This window comes from Stereum hirsutum (assembly GCF_000264905.1).
Source record: "Stereum hirsutum FP-91666 SS1 unplaced genomic scaffold STEHIscaffold_16, whole genome shotgun sequence".
NCBI classification, from domain to species: Eukaryota; Fungi; Basidiomycota; class Agaricomycetes; order Russulales; family Stereaceae; genus Stereum; species Stereum hirsutum.
In genome coordinates this window covers 124,519-138,882 of record NW_006763146.1, presented here as the reverse complement: position 1 = coordinate 138,882, position 14,364 = coordinate 124,519, and the positions used below count along the sequence as shown (strand labels likewise).

Below are 14,364 nucleotides of genomic sequence, written 5' to 3'. Positions count from 1 at the left end.
TTAGGAGATTGGAATGCAAAACACGGAGGGCGCTAGGTACAATCATCCGGACCTATCATAGCCCATAGGGCATCCTCGACCCAATCGGACAACTCAGGCTGCGAGCTCAACATATGATCCCACCTGTTGCTCTCCATTCTTTGAAACTCATACTGCTCCTCGCAGTCCGCATCTGCCTCGGATTTTATCTGTGAAATGAAATGATACCTGGCTCGATAATCACGATCATCTCTACTCTACGACCATCGCCGAGTCTATGTTTTTTCGTGCATGACTAGTAGGGGAAATATGATCATGACCACTGCCTTGAACGTTTATGTTTCAGGCAATTTCGTCCAACCTTTTTCTGGGCATGTAGTTCGTATAAGAGCCATGCTTTATGTTCTTTCCTCCCACTCTTCAGTATCCGTTTCCGCCGACTCCAGAAACTATCAGAAGCACAGACAACCATGCATATTTCTCCTATTTTTACCGCTGTATTCTCAGCCATCCTCCTCGCTTCGTCGAGCAACGCGCAAGACGGAACTACTAGTACGTCCGTGCCCATACACCATCGCGTTCCCCGTCCTCCCCTCTATCTCTGATCTGACCCTGTACCATGCTCATGCTGAGATCGCCTCCGTCGTCTTCATTTTGTTTCTGAAGTCGCTGCGTGCGATGGATTGAGCGCAGGAGACTCTTGCAGGTTATCCGGTTGCCCACCTCCAATCAGACCTGGAGGCCTCACCTGTGATTCGTTCATCGAAGGGAGTGAGTACTTCCCCTAGCATTTCATGCTCTTTAAATAGATCGTTCACTCACTGCGTCGGGTTACATTCTTGATTATAGCTTGCCAGACTTCGAGTAACGATACTTTGTACTGCGTTCCTACGGCGCTGCCGTGAGCGTTTGAGACTATGAAGTAGACTTTATGCGGCTCGTAGGACGGAGAAGGATTTGTATTTCGGAACATGGCCACCAGTTATAATCCTGATCAAAGAGGGATCTTCTCTCTCGCTGCGACTATACCTCAAGCAACACGGGATAGCTTGCCGAATCGATGCTTCAATAGAGTAATGATGGATATACTACTCTTCAATATCACCAACTTTTGTTGGAACACCACGTGCAGTTGTAGCACTCTGGAGTCTGCATAGGAAGAGCATCTCCAACAACATAGCGTAAGACTGAGGGCATACATATCACTTTGTATTTGGGCTAAGATGTGAGTTTTCGCGAATCCAATTCGACCCCACAGCACGACACCTCCGCTCTGTCACCCATTTTCTCGACCGCGATGAGTCCTCAGGGACGGGCACGCCGCTCGGCACCAGTCACCTGGTCGGGTGTGGGATCCTGGTGTCAGTGGAGTGGCGACGCTTTGTCCCTCTGTCATGGAACAAAGCGTTGGCACTTCACGAAGCGGATCAACGTGTCTTATGGTTGCTCCGGCATTTCATCTCTTTTTGCGATCGTTGGCACCGCGTGCCCATCGCATTGTTCTATCCTCGCTTGGATACGGGCCATTCGCTGATGCTGCCCTTGTTCTCGCAGAGATATATAAACCTCGCGTCCCGCTTTCCGTCTTCTCACTTTTCGCCTCGCCTCGGTTCCCTTCGTCTCGTCTCATCTCGTCTCGCCTGCTCCCTGCTCTGTTTTTCTACCCGCCTTCCCTCCCTCTGCCTTACTTCTTACTTACTCATTACCATCTAGTAATCCCACGATGTCTACATGCCACGGAAACTCTCCTGACTTCTACTCGGTCCATCCTCGCTTTATTTTACTTTACTACACTCATAACTAATCTTTCGGCATTGATCATTTTTCATGTTTTACTTCGACTCGTACAGCTCGCGTGGTTGCGCGGGCTTAGGGTGTAGCTATCTTACTTGTACATTCTAGTTTTCGATTCTCGCAGCCGTACGTTACTCCGTAGGAAACCCACCCTCGTCCCGTCCGTCATGCTCAATACAGCCCGTTCGGGATTTTCCAGGGCGCCCTTCGGGCGCCCCCCTCGGTGTTCCCTCGTATACGCTTCAGTGGCGTTGGGTTGATTGGACTTATTATACTGGATCACCGCTCATTGTACTCCTGCAAAGCCAAGCTGTTGAAGTTCCCCGCCACTGAGCAACACGCCGAATCATCGGTTCAGTGGCACTAATTTGACTTGTCGCGTCTCTTGGGCCGAGCATTCGCCACACAAATTTCCTGGGCTTTCCCTGCTACGATTATCTTCCCCATACTCATCCCGTCCATGGAAAAGACCAAACCAAAATTTAAACGCGCCTCTACTGTTTCGAAAGTCCTAGAACACGACTCCAATAATAATGCCACATCTGGTTCTCGCGCACTGGACTTACAAATATCGTTCGGCATCCTACCCATCGAACTCACACACTCCGTCATCGCGCACGCACTAGGGAACTACTACACCGAGCTCATCTTCTACGAAGGGTCAGATCACAAGAAGAATGGAGAATGGGACGCGATGCTGGTGCTCTTACATGTCTCGAGGGTGTTCAGAATGGAGACGATCAGGTTGATGGGTTATCTCTTTGGTGGCACGGAGACGATTGTTGACATTCAGAAGGGGTGAGTGGATTCTCGCCGTTTCATTGATTCCAACGACCCGAGTTCACTTTCCTGACGAGCTGAACGACCGGTTAGAATCGTCAATCTCAAAGCTTACTACGGGCACTTTGACCGCTTTCGGCGGCTGCATTCCTCGGCACATAATGACGACTTTCTCACATTCGTCGAGCTCTCCGAAACCTTCTTTCCCAACGACAATCACTTCGCCAGATCTAAAACCAGCGACGAAGACGAGCACGGTGACGAAGAAACGAAGGAGCTGGGGTTCTTCCATTTGTGGGAGCACTATGTGTACAACAAAGCTTACGAGTTCGATCTCCTCCACGCGCGAATAACATCTTTGGGAGAAGTCGTCCTGGAGGATTTCCGGAGGGTATGGAACGAGATGGCTGTGGAGAAGTATATGGTGAAGAGCGTGGAGGGAATACCTGGTTATGTGCAGAGAGTCGAGTCGGACTCGGATACCGGTACTGCCGCCGGAGGCATCGGTGTTGAGGGAAGCTTGTGGGACGTGCTCGTGGGTAGGATCGTGAAAAAGTGTAGAGTCAATGGGGTTAGATTTTTGAGACGTGCGTATTTTTGCGCGTTTTTGAAGTCGGGAATACGAGGTTGATCTGTCTGGCGGATAGTGTGGTCATTCAAGCTGATGATGGACGAGATTGCCGAGACAATCGAAGGTGTACACGACGGGACTATAGACGATGTACGCTCTCCCTTTTTTTCTCTCACTCGTCGCTCGTTCCGCCGTATTCCCTCCTATCCCTGAACCAAGCCTCGCGTTTCCTTCCACAGATTACCTGTCATCTTCCCGCTCTCTCCCTTACCGGCCAACATAACACGTACCTCAATATAACCTATCAATTCTCCCTCTATCCTTTCCCCGGGCTCACGCATACCGATGTTTGTGATCATGATTTCGGAGACCTGGAGCTCTCGATAACGGGGTATGCGAGAAATATGGCTGAATGTCAGGTACGCCCGTTTCCGTCTCGCATTCTGACATAGATGAGATGGTTCTGACATCTGTATATGGGCCATGGGTTGCGATAGATCCTCGAATCAGTCCCCAATCCGCTAAATAAGAAGATGGCAGAAAGATGTAGAAGGTGGGCGGGCACCTTCTTCGGCGAGGGAGAGAGGATAAGCAGGGGCTTAGGGGACCGGAGTCGGGAAGAGAAAGTCTGAATCTCGACGCAAAGCTTTAGAGGAGTAAGCAGGGCTTTTGGAGTGGGCTGAAGGTGGTGTGGCGGTGGCGCTCGAGTTTTCGTCGTCGGTGTTTTATTTCTCGCATCTTTCTCCGTCGTCATTCCTGATTACTGATACCAGTGCGTCAGTATAGTGCATACGATGCTAGCCTGGTATTTTCGCTCCCTCGTTATACCTGAAGGCCGACAAATGGTGTCATTGCGAACTCTTTCGGCATTAGATGTTATCTGCAGCCTGAAAAGTGGACTTTTGGGTTGCAAGGTGATGCAAACGAAATGTAAAAGCGAGAATTCCAAGTGAATTTTCATTTTGAAGGGGAATATGTAGGCCGGCTGTGATTGGCTGATCACCCTCCTTTGGCCTGCGTCTGGCACTTACCGAGGGTTGGAAGCGAAATATTACTTGAAAATTGAAGTTTGCGACCTGCAAAGTAGCCGATCTGAAGCTCACAGAACCTCCCGTTTTTCAGGCTGCAGATAACATCTATTGACGTGTACTGAGCCTTGTGGGATATGTGCCCCTCAGTGGATCCGCATGGTTCCTAGCTTCAGGCTCGTGCTCGTATGGTCTGTGTTGCGGACGGTATGTAGTCCTTCGCGAGTCACAACGACGGCTCGCTCTGCGCTGCGATCATTCCACAAGTGTGGCATAGCCCGTGAATTGAAATCTCGGAGCGCCACGTCATGTAACCGTGATCCAAGATCCGCCTCTCCATGGAGTCGGGCCACGGCCCAGTCATCACTCTCGTCTCAGCATCGAAACTGCTCTCTGCTAAAGGCTAAAGCGTACTTCGGCGTAGATGTACGTCCGCTCCTCTACTAGCCCTTGTGGACTTGGTTTGTTCTTGCCCTCACGGTTCGTCTGGAGCGCTATATGCAAAATGATACGCCATCGCTTTGATCTTAGTATGGTGGCTAGGTCGACCGAGGATAACGTCGCAATTTCCGTATCCTCTCTGATGGATTGCCCGTCCTAGAGTGTATCTACGTGTACTCGATGCCTTTTTCGGGAGGTGTTTCACGGGATCGTACTGCCTCGACATTCTGCGTCACAGCCTCTGTATGGCTTCAGCGGCAATACACTACGATTGTATGTGGGCTGCGACTTGGTCGACTCGCAGCCCCATGGTTTTATCTTTAAATTCAACTTGCATTCTATGCACGGTGCCGGAGTACCGACACGTTCATTCTCTAAATATCTACCCATGCCGAAATGCTGGGCACAGGTGGGCGCGATTCAACGCATGACGATCTGACAATTGAACGTGCTTAGACAATGATAACTTATATTCGGTTTGCCGCCCGGCGTGTCTGGAGATGAGCGGAGCGGTATAAAACCTTCTACTTTATAAGCTCATATCCCTTCAGCTTTCGAGCTTGTCATTCGTAATCGAAATGCAGTTATTCAACGCCCTCTCCGCTCTCGCGTCCCTCGTCCTTTTCGTGTCGATGAGCAACGCATCCCCGTTCTCCGGGATTGGCCACAACGCCAGTACGTTTTCTTTTCCCGAACCAGCTCCACCCATTGTTTCTCCTTCTTTGGTGATTCACTAATTGTCTATCAATGGAATGACTTTTCAGCCGAAGCCTGCGTTGGCCACCAGCAAGGCGACTTCTGTCAATTTTACGCTATCTCCACCTGTCCAGGTACCGGGACAGTCGAGTCTTGCCTCATTCTTGACGGACGTACGTCGCTCGGAATTTCCTTAGCATATATGAGCACTCATCTTTCGAAGTCGATGGGTGTAAAAGTGGACGAAGATACTGACACGGCACGTTGTTTTGTTGGTTTGATTATAGATTGCGAGACTGCGTCCTCGGGCGGATTGTACTGCGATACCGAGGTGGACTCGTGAAGCAGGCAGTCCTGCATTTTCGTAGGATCTCTTATTATGAGTGTATTGTTTTCCGATGTGAGATACGAGAGAATTATTCCACCGAATATTATTCGTCGAGGGTGTGGCCTTTTCGTGTGACCTCTCGCAGCGTTGGCCCTTTCACGAATCGAGTGGCGTCGTGGGTGGCCCATCGCTTTCAGCATACACTCTCCAGACGCTTAAGACGCTTAAGGCGCTTGCGGTCGTTCAAGAGCCACCACGTACATTTCACCAAAGCACAAACGTGCTGACACACTGGTCATAAGGACAAACTCCAGATGTCTGGATTTCTTTTGTGCACAAATACATAGCATTATGATATAAGGCGACTTTATTTTTCTTGGCAGCTTTCCTTCCCCTATTTCGCACACTCCAGCTAACAAGGATACTTCCCAGGTGTAATACCGTTGTCACAATATAATACACCATCGTTCGACTCCACGCAATCTATCCAAGGAGAGGATCTCGGTGAGCGGTCCCTCGTCTCATAAAGAAGAAAAAGCAATCGTACACCCGATTATAACATCGGTCGTTGAACCTCCGTCTGTGGCGCAGCATGGACAATAAGCGCACTCAATTCCAGTGGGACGGCCAGCACATGCAGCAGCTGAAGATGAAGGACAATAAGGATTGATCCAAGGGTAGGCGGGAGAAGAGGGATATGATGGAGATGAGACGTACTGGCGCCGGGGGTATCGGGACCTACGGTGCTCTGAGCAGTTGTGACTACGAAGAGCAGGACGAACGAGGCAAACCCGGAGACGATGTTTAAGAATCGCATATTCTTATACTGAGGATGTTGGAGCGGGACAGAGGTGAGGACGCCGATACCTCAGACTTGGTCACAAAAAGAAAAGACTGAGGTCCAGAGGTATTTATACCTTTCCCTCGTAAGAGCTGGTCCATAAAAAAACTGACATGCACGCTTTTGAGGTTCCCATGGATTTGGTGGAGGCCATTAGAGGCCGTGGTGGATGGTAGGGTGACGTCTGCATGTCTTCGCCTGTACGTGTCTACTGTAGTTCCTCATATCCCATATACTATTCCGCATGGAGCACGGAAGACTGTAACTCTATTCGTAACGATTTAAAGATTAAGGCAAGGGCGCTACGGACGCTATCAGAGTGACCTGTCCCCGAGTATGTATCACAGTCAAGTGAGCCTTGGAAGGGCCGAAACGCCGTAGTGGTTACATTGAGTTGAGAACGGCCAGATCATATGCCTAGTGGTGATTTCTGGACTACTGACATAACGCTACGAACGTAAGACCAAAGACCGGTCGGGACAAAAGGCTTGATAGACGCACACGGGCATGATGTACCCCTGACCGTCTGCAAGTGGAGATGAAAAGATGGTTGACATACACTGCACATACATAAAGGATAGATGAGGTTTAGAGAGACACTGCGGTCAGAGTGGTGGTAGCCCGACGAGTTTTACAGACCTCTCTGGCTGAATGCACGTCACGCAACGGGAAGGAATATGGATCACACAACTCATCTGGAAACCATGACAAAATATTGTTATTCTTCGCCGTAATAAGGACCACTTGGGATTGTATGACCTGGAATCCACCTCATAGTCAGCTTCAACGGTTAAGGCTCAAAATCCAGTGAGTTGAAAGTTCCGACCTGCTTCGCTCTCGAGACACCTGGTGCCATCGCACCCTACATGCATTCATGACGCACTTCCACAAACACCCAGGATAAACTCTCCCGTCCCATAAAAGTTTATACATCCCTGCGCATTCGCAGTATTATTGAGGACCCCGGTCAAACTCCCAAAGTTGCATCCATCCGGTCCATCCGAGTCTGTGAAGAGCGTGAAAGTGCAAGGAAAGGCGTCCGTGCTCACAAACAACGAGGCGGCGCTACCAAGCTGCTCGTAGCACTGATTCTGGCCGGGATTGAGAGAGCTGGTCTGGACGACGGTGCCGGTGCAGTCTGTGCTAGAGTATTGGTCGAAATAGGCAGCGGACGCGCTCCTGGTGGAGATGATTGTTAAGGACAGCAATGAGAAGACGGAGAGTTTCATGGTTGCAGTATAGGTCTAATTGTGATGATGACAATACTTGTTTTAATATGACGGAAGGGAGAGTAAAAAATGAGCACCATACCTTGTTTTCGAAGCACAAAGATACGTCCAAGATGCGTATGAACAGTAGGCAATGTCCTCGTCAAGTTAGAGCTCCACTGCCCTAAATTATATAGAAAGAGGGCGTCAATATGTGCGTTTGATGACTCACGCAATCCATGTGGATGTGTGCACTCTATTATTGTGTTACAAAACGGAATAGACTGCCCGTACAAGGGAGAATATAACGGGCTCTACCGCCCGACGATCAAGGAGAGGGATAGAGAATAGCCTTGTTCAGAGTGCTCATATCGAGCCCTCATAAACGCTGTATATGAGCTCGTATATGAGCTCGATATGAGTTTGATATGAGCTCCAGCACAGCCAAGAGGCTTTGCCGAACAGTTTCTGCCTAATGGGGCAGCTCAGCTCATATCGAGCTCATATCGAGCTCATTTACGAGCCTCATATGCGAGGCCTCAATATGCGAACTTTGAGCAAGGCTAATGACATGATCCAACTACCAGCGTCTGAAACTATGAATAGCACAATGGACATACTGAGCCATGGATGCAGTTTGGCGTCGTGGAATAACACGGTTCTGGTCATCGTCCGACGTTGTGAGGCCGAGGAGACGAATGTTTGACTTACGTATGAAAGCATGATTGTGTATTTCGTAGAATAGGTGTACCTGGCCGTTCCGTTTATGACCAAGACACGTGTCAAGGAAACAGAAAAGCATGTTCAGCAGTATCGAGGGAAGTCGTATCATATGTTCAATAATTGGAAAGCCAACAGAGAGGTAGTCATTGACAAAGGCGGAGGAGAGACACAGGCAAGACACAGGACGGCGCAGAAATAGCTCGAGGGGTCGCATTCGAGAGGTTGACTGATGTGCAATAGGAGGACACGTTAAGGTTTGCGTGAAGCGTAGATTGGGGAGGGGAGTTCCAGAGTGGATGCACGGTCTTCCACGATTACCTCGTAATTTAATTCTGTACCATCCCCGCATGATGAGTACGGCATCCTATCATTAATAATCCGTGGACCCAGGAACTCGTCTGGTAGACTCCGTGGTGCAAAACGGAGTGGGGCTCTTTGACTCACTCAATCATTGGCCCAAGGTTGTTCCGAACCAGTTTAGGTGCAGAGAAGACATTTGATAGACGCTCCTCTCCAGGCTATCAGCGGCATTCTAAATAACATAAATGACACGACAACGGCCGCATTTTACCTCGGAGCAAAGAAAGGGAAGGTCATATAATCGGACATTGGCCATTATTTCCCGCACCCAAGCTAAACGGCTGCATTCGAACGTGACGTTGTAAGCTTTCAGAGCAAGGTCCATTGATGTGCGGTCTGTACGCCTTGCGACAGCCTTTGATCGCGTACATATCACTGAAACTGGAGCCAGGACAGAGCGCCCGCAGTGTGTGGTGTTAGGAGCGGCAATCTTAAGGGCCTACCACCGACAGTACAAGCACACCGTCCGAATCCATTGAGAGTGACACCAGTGCACGCATGGGGACATTTGAATTCCTCGCATGAAAGGATTGAAGTGGGGCAAGAAGAGACTATTAAATATCAAGAATTTTAATGTATACACCACATCAGGACCTAGCCATTCAAGACTCCAACGCCGGATCGCAGTAGAAGGTCCCGTTGTTAGAGTACTCGCAGTCTAAAGACCCGAAAGAAAGACGTTAGGTATCATCATCCATATGTCTAACGAGGAAAAAAATGAAGGTGAACATACGGCCTTCCACAATTACTTCACAGTGCGGCCCTGGACCATCTCCGCAAGGCGAGTAGGAACAGACGGAACCTTCGGCGTGGCCAACGCAGGCCTCGACTAGATTGATTATTCAGGGTTTCCGGTTCTCCTCAGATCGGCCTGAATAGGAAAGAGGGATGGGGACGTACTAGCAGCAGGCGTGATATTCTGTCCATTCGTCGTCGAGGCGAGAAGAAGGACAGACGCAACGGTGCTGAGGAGAAGAGGGAGTTGCATCGTATTACTAGTTGCGAAGGGTGAGTGTAGTCTGAAGGTGTAAAAAGGTGGTGAGCCTTGGTTATTACTACAATGTCAGAGGTGCGGCTTTATACTCGACTGTACTCAGAGTACAGGGCGGTATAGGTCATTGAAAAGACGGCCGGCGTCGAGGTGAAACGTAGCGGTCGGCGATTTGACACTCGATGTCGTGCGTTTGACTTGGCATATGATGAAGTTGTATCAATTTACCGACCGGGAAGACTCCGTTAGAGTGCCTGAGGGACTAAATTAATACAGTACTGGAAGGGTCATTGAATAGTGATCGACAGGTGAAACAGCTGTACCTCTTTACAGAGATCAGACCTCGCTTTGGGTAGTCGGGGGCGAAGAAAAAGAAACGGCTAAAGCGCAGTAGTTGGTAGCATTGTTCGAGACGAGTGCTGTAGTTCGTAAGCTCGAAGGAAGGAGGGACTAGAGCTCGATGCGAAGTGTAGAGGGAATCAGAGCTGATGCAGAGATTGTCGCGAGGTAATAGCCGACAATGCGCAAAGTACAAAGCCAGATAGACTTCGCGTGATCGTTACGACAACGGCCATGGCTCGCCACGGAGCAAAGAAAGGGGTCGAACTTCGAGCCTATGTTTCGATAGCGAATAAGTAAACTTGACAGGAATGCCATACATTCCCAGCCACAAAACCGAATGGCTACATTCGAACGTGGCCTCTACTGGTAACTGGTCAGAACACAAGGTTCAGCCATTTGTAGTCAGACGGAGATCAAAGGGACAGGGTACGTGTGATGTGCGACCATGTTCCTGGGGCGGCAAGCCTAAAGGCCTAACACTGACAGCACAGGCACACCGTCCGACTTCATCAAGTAAAGAAAGCGCTGGAAATTGGGCAAGATGGCCGTGTCAGAAGCAATATAATAGTTTAATCTCGAAGGGCAAAAGAAACTGCGGTCATACCGTGAAGACCTGAACCATACCGTAAAGGACTGAATCGCATACTGTGTACATCGAACGTGCACTTGCTAAAGCCCCAGCGATGCAAGTGCGAGCACGGAGACCGACACAAATGGGGACCTGTGAGTGTGCTCGCTCCGTATGTATACCACAGAATGAAGCTTGAGCTGTGATGGCGCTCAGTGGTCTGTAAGCCTCGTCTTAGGGAGCCAAACTCGGATCAGCCCTGGAGGCTATACTGTGACGGTGCGGTTCTGCTCTACTGAATGCAGAGCAGTATAGATGATTAAACTCAAAATTCCACAGGGTCAGAGGTCGTTGGTAAGCGTCGCCGCCACAAGTCCTGGGATCGAGAAACGTAGACCAGAGACGAAAATCCTACTGAGGCTGGTAGGACTGAGATCAACAGGAGTGGGCATATATGGAGCCATGAAGTCCGGGAGCAGCAGGAAAGACAGGGAATGCTCTATTCATGAAACGAGCATAAGTATCGAGGAGCGCAGGTACTGCCGGAGCCACACGCCAGAGCTGGCAGGAGACTAAACAGAAACTGGTAGTGGCAAATGCTCGGGGGGCATTTTGTTTTGGTTCAACGAGAGGCTCGACAACGTCCAAGATGAGGAGATGCTGGGCAACGTTATCCGGACGTTCGTCCATGAACGGGTACAACTTTAGTTAATTTTGTAACACATGCATCCTATACAAACGGTCGTGGTCGCCAAATCAGAGCGTCAGTAATCAATCCGAGATGTGTGATACAGAAGAGGACCCACCGAGCCTGGGTTTACTTTGTTACTCGAAGCAGCGGCGCTTGCCACCGCTACATCAACGATCGTTCTCTATCAGCTATCATTCCTAGTACTGCGTCCAAACTGACCTCTCACCAAGACCGCGACCTGCTCAATAAATGAATGCTCAGATGGCCTCCTCTCTCGTCTGATCGCCTAGTCCTCGACAGATCCTCTCCTCTTCGCTGAATAAAGTTCCTAGCCAGCGTCTGCATCGTTCGGCCATCTTGAGATGGAAAGGGTCACCGTTCGCTCCAAGTATCTGGAAAAGGGGAGATGTGAGGTGATCGGATCGTAGCGCATATATCGTACGAGGATAGGAAGCAATCCGGTCGGCGTTACGATCATAGTAAGCAACGAGAGTCAACAGATTTGCGTGGGCGGAGGGAAGGAGGGAATATTGTAAAAAGGTTGTACGAACCTGTAACTCGACCATGACCGCTGTGAAGCCCGTCACGAAGAGCTCCAGCTCTCCGAGGTCGGATACGTCAGACATTACCATCCCGGGGAACACGTATGAGACGTTCTGGACGGACGTTGAGTCGTATTTTCGGCGTTGGCGGTCGAGGGAAATGGCCGGGAGTGTACATGAAAGCTAGATTGAAGGCGCGGGATGAGAGAACTGATATGGAAAGAGGAATACGAGATGTATTGACGTACATCGTTCATTGTTCCTGCGCGAACGCCGTTGATGATCCTCTCTACGATCATCACTATGCCCTTGACCATCACCACTGCGGATAATATGATCGTAAGAGCACTGTATCAGCAACAAGCAAACACAAACGAGACGCACTTTTGAGAAACTTCAATCCTTTCCACCGACTCGCCCTCACGATCCTCCCGACAAGCACAGCCCACAACCCTACGCCCGTACCTCCTTCCTCTCCAACCCTCCGCACAAACCCTGGTATCGCCTCCACACTTTTAACCATCCTCTCCTCCACGACCACGCCCATCCACACTCTCCTGATATCCTCCATCTCGATCGGCCTCGAAAGCGGCACGGAGACTTTACACTGCTCCGTCAACAGCTGACGTTCGAGAGCCGTGTTATCGAGGAAGTTCTGCCAGAGGTCAAACAGACCGAGACCTTTTGTCGGTTCGTCTGTTTTGTCGTGGGATTCGTAGGAGTTGGAGAGAGAGTTGAAGGTTGAGAAGGGGTAGTTGTGGGCGACGAAGTGGAGATGGCGGAGGCGGTGGAGCCAGGTGTAGTATGTTTTGAGGTGTACGATTCTATCTAGAGAGGTTCGGATGGAAAACTAGGGAAAGAAGAGAGAGCGACTCACCCGTTACGAGTGTCGATGATCTCCCTCGACCCTGCAAACAGATATCCCATTAACCTGATCGTTTCCGTCCTGAACAACTTCGACGCGTGCAAAAGGGTGAATGGCACATCTGGCTCTCCATTTTCAGTGATGTTATTCCCTTCGTAGAGAATAAGATTGGTATAGTAATTTCCGAGAGCCTGGGCGATTATCGAGTGGGTGAGTTCGACGGGGAGGATGCCTTTCGATACTAGTGACTCGTCAGCGGGCTCAGGAAGGCAAAAGGGTCCATCGTTTGGAATACTCGGAGCTTGTAGCTTGGATGTGCGTTTGGTTTTTCGCTTCGTCTTTGCCATGGCCACACGAAGGGTAGAGAATTGGGCGGGATGGTACGAAGTCAAGAGCAAAAGGGCCAAAAATCAATTTGACGATCTCGTGTGGCGTAATAAACCCCTAACCCATGTCAGTGTGGCGGGCCGTGTGTAGCTCTCGATCCAAACCAGTCCAAACCTTCACCTACTGTCACCTGCAAGTCTGTATCTCAATCTTGTCGACAGAATCAAGCACCTCTACAAGTTAGGTATCCAAATTCATCTCAAGTGAATCAGATAAAAGCATCTCGAATCCTTCGTCTCTTCTAGAGGACTTTCATTGGTCTGTAGGCTCCGGATCGGAATGGACGACTCCGAATCATGATGTGTCCTCCCACCTTCCGCCTTGCTCTAGTCTCTCTCTAGAACCGGCACACTATGAACCACATCCCTTTACCACAGTGCGTATCCTCAATGTGTACCCTCTTGACTTGCATGCTGTGTTCGACTCCTCGAAGGATTTCCGTCCGCTATGTGGGACTCAAACCTAACTCCCGCTCAGCGATAACGAAGCTGTCGAATTATCACTTTGGACTATACACGATACATCTCAATACCACGCTGACCCATTTCGCAGATTACCTACACGGGCTCAAGCGCCGAAATGGACGAACGGAAGCACTTCACGAAGGCCTCCTCACCAACATTGTTTCTGAGAGTCGCCACCGCCTGATGTAGCGCGTACGCTTCCTTCCCGTTTCCCCTATCTGACCTATTCAACAGGTACGAATAAACCTCTTTAGCAACCACAAGCCCATCCTTGTCTCCGATCGACCACATCGTTGCGTATACAGTCCTGTATCCTGCTGCGAGCATCGCCGCCGCGAGATGCACTGCTTCCTCTGGTCGATTCTCGTCGCCCGTCTCAGTCTGGCACGCAGACAGGAACGCCATCTCGGCGCGTTCGAACGTCTTGGTCATGATTATTTTCAGGTCCAGCGCTCCGCCATGCAGAGCGAATTTGCTTTTCATCGGATCTTTAGTGTCCTGAATGCTGTGGCAGGCTAAGTGGCACCAATTGTATTCCTCCATCGCCTCGAGCACGGAGGCCACGATGGCGTTCGATCCGTTGAGCCAGTCGAGCTCGCGGTCGCTGATGCAGCTCTTGATCGCCCCGGGAGCCGCGAGCAATAGGGCGTGCTGGGCTGTGAAACAGCGAGGATACGGGGAGACTGTGAATGCTTCTCTAACCCTTTCACGAGAGCCGAGTGGGCGTGTACGAGGATACAACGTATTGGAAAACCTTGGGTTCAT

The 14,364-nt window shown here is 50.1% G+C and overlaps 6 protein-coding genes across 6 annotated transcripts; 1 reads left to right on the top strand and 5 right to left on the bottom strand.

The window, feature by feature from the left end:
• Positions 1–2,233: 2,233 nt before the first annotated feature.
• STEHIDRAFT_141826 (uncharacterized protein) lies at positions 2,234–4,078 on the top strand (the record flags this gene model as incomplete). Its single annotated transcript, XM_007308738.1, has 6 exons — positions 2,234–2,571; positions 2,647–3,140; positions 3,201–3,274; positions 3,364–3,543; positions 3,622–3,840; positions 3,911–4,078. 5 exons carry the CDS (start codon positions 2,234–2,236, stop codon positions 3,754–3,756), a joined length of 1,221 nt encoding a protein of 406 aa, XP_007308800.1. The 3' UTR covers positions 3,757–3,840; positions 3,911–4,078.
• Positions 4,079–4,130: 52 nt separating this feature from the next.
• Positions 4,131–4,881, bottom strand: STEHIDRAFT_149604 (uncharacterized protein). The gene has a single exon (XM_007308737.1). The coding sequence runs from the start codon at positions 4,817–4,819 to the stop codon at positions 4,628–4,630; it is 192 nt and encodes a 63-aa protein (XP_007308799.1). The 5' UTR covers positions 4,820–4,881; the 3' UTR covers positions 4,131–4,627.
• Positions 4,882–5,088: 207 nt separating this feature from the next.
• On the bottom strand, positions 5,089–6,088 carry STEHIDRAFT_124691 (uncharacterized protein). Its single transcript, XM_007308736.1, has 4 exons — positions 6,050–6,088; positions 5,529–5,689; positions 5,358–5,462; positions 5,089–5,268 (listed from the first exon to the last, which is right to left on the bottom strand). The coding sequence occupies exons 1-4, from the start codon at positions 6,080–6,082 to the stop codon at positions 5,178–5,180; spliced, it is 390 nt and encodes a 129-aa protein (XP_007308798.1). The 5' UTR covers positions 6,083–6,088; the 3' UTR covers positions 5,089–5,177.
• A 1,088-nt stretch (positions 6,089–7,176) lies between these two features.
• On the bottom strand, positions 7,177–7,687 carry STEHIDRAFT_161171 (uncharacterized protein; the record flags this gene model as incomplete). Its single annotated transcript, XM_007308735.1, has 2 exons — positions 7,177–7,217; positions 7,342–7,687. The coding sequence occupies 2 exons, from the start codon at positions 7,685–7,687 to the stop codon at positions 7,177–7,179; spliced, it is 387 nt and encodes a 128-aa protein (XP_007308797.1).
• Positions 7,688–11,314: 3,627 nt separating this feature from the next.
• STEHIDRAFT_149603 (uncharacterized protein) lies at positions 11,315–13,096 on the bottom strand (the record flags this gene model as incomplete). The annotated part of the gene is made up of 6 exons (XM_007308734.1): positions 11,315–11,380; positions 11,457–11,733; positions 11,893–12,066; positions 12,132–12,205; positions 12,268–12,707; positions 12,761–13,096. Coding segments are annotated over 5 exons (1,159 nt in total), but the record flags the coding sequence as incomplete, so codon positions are not given.
• A 596-nt stretch (positions 13,097–13,692) lies between these two features.
• Positions 13,693–14,364, bottom strand: STEHIDRAFT_114518 (uncharacterized protein; the record flags this gene model as incomplete). The annotated part of the gene is made up of 1 exon (XM_007308733.1): positions 13,693–14,364. One exon carries the CDS (start codon positions 14,362–14,364, stop codon positions 13,693–13,695), a length of 672 nt encoding a protein of 223 aa, XP_007308795.1.

What these genes read in the sequence shown, in the direction of transcription:
- STEHIDRAFT_149604 (XM_007308737.1), bottom strand. Translation starts at nt 4,819, where the DNA reads ATGTCGAGGCAGTACGATCCCGTGAAACACCTCCCGAAAAAGGCATCG.
- STEHIDRAFT_124691 (XM_007308736.1), bottom strand. Translation starts at nt 6,082, where the DNA reads ATGGTGTATTATATTGTGACAACGGTATTACAC. An exon ending in TTGTGACAACGGTATTACAC is followed by an intron (nt 5,690 to 6,049) that starts CTGGGAAGTATC and finishes CTCGTATCTCAC; the next exon opens with ATCGGAAAACAATACACTCA. An exon ending in GTGGCCAACGCAGGCTTCGG is followed by an intron (nt 5,269 to 5,357) that starts CTGAAAAGTCAT and finishes AAGAAAACGTAC; the next exon opens with TGGCGTTGTGGCCAATCCCG.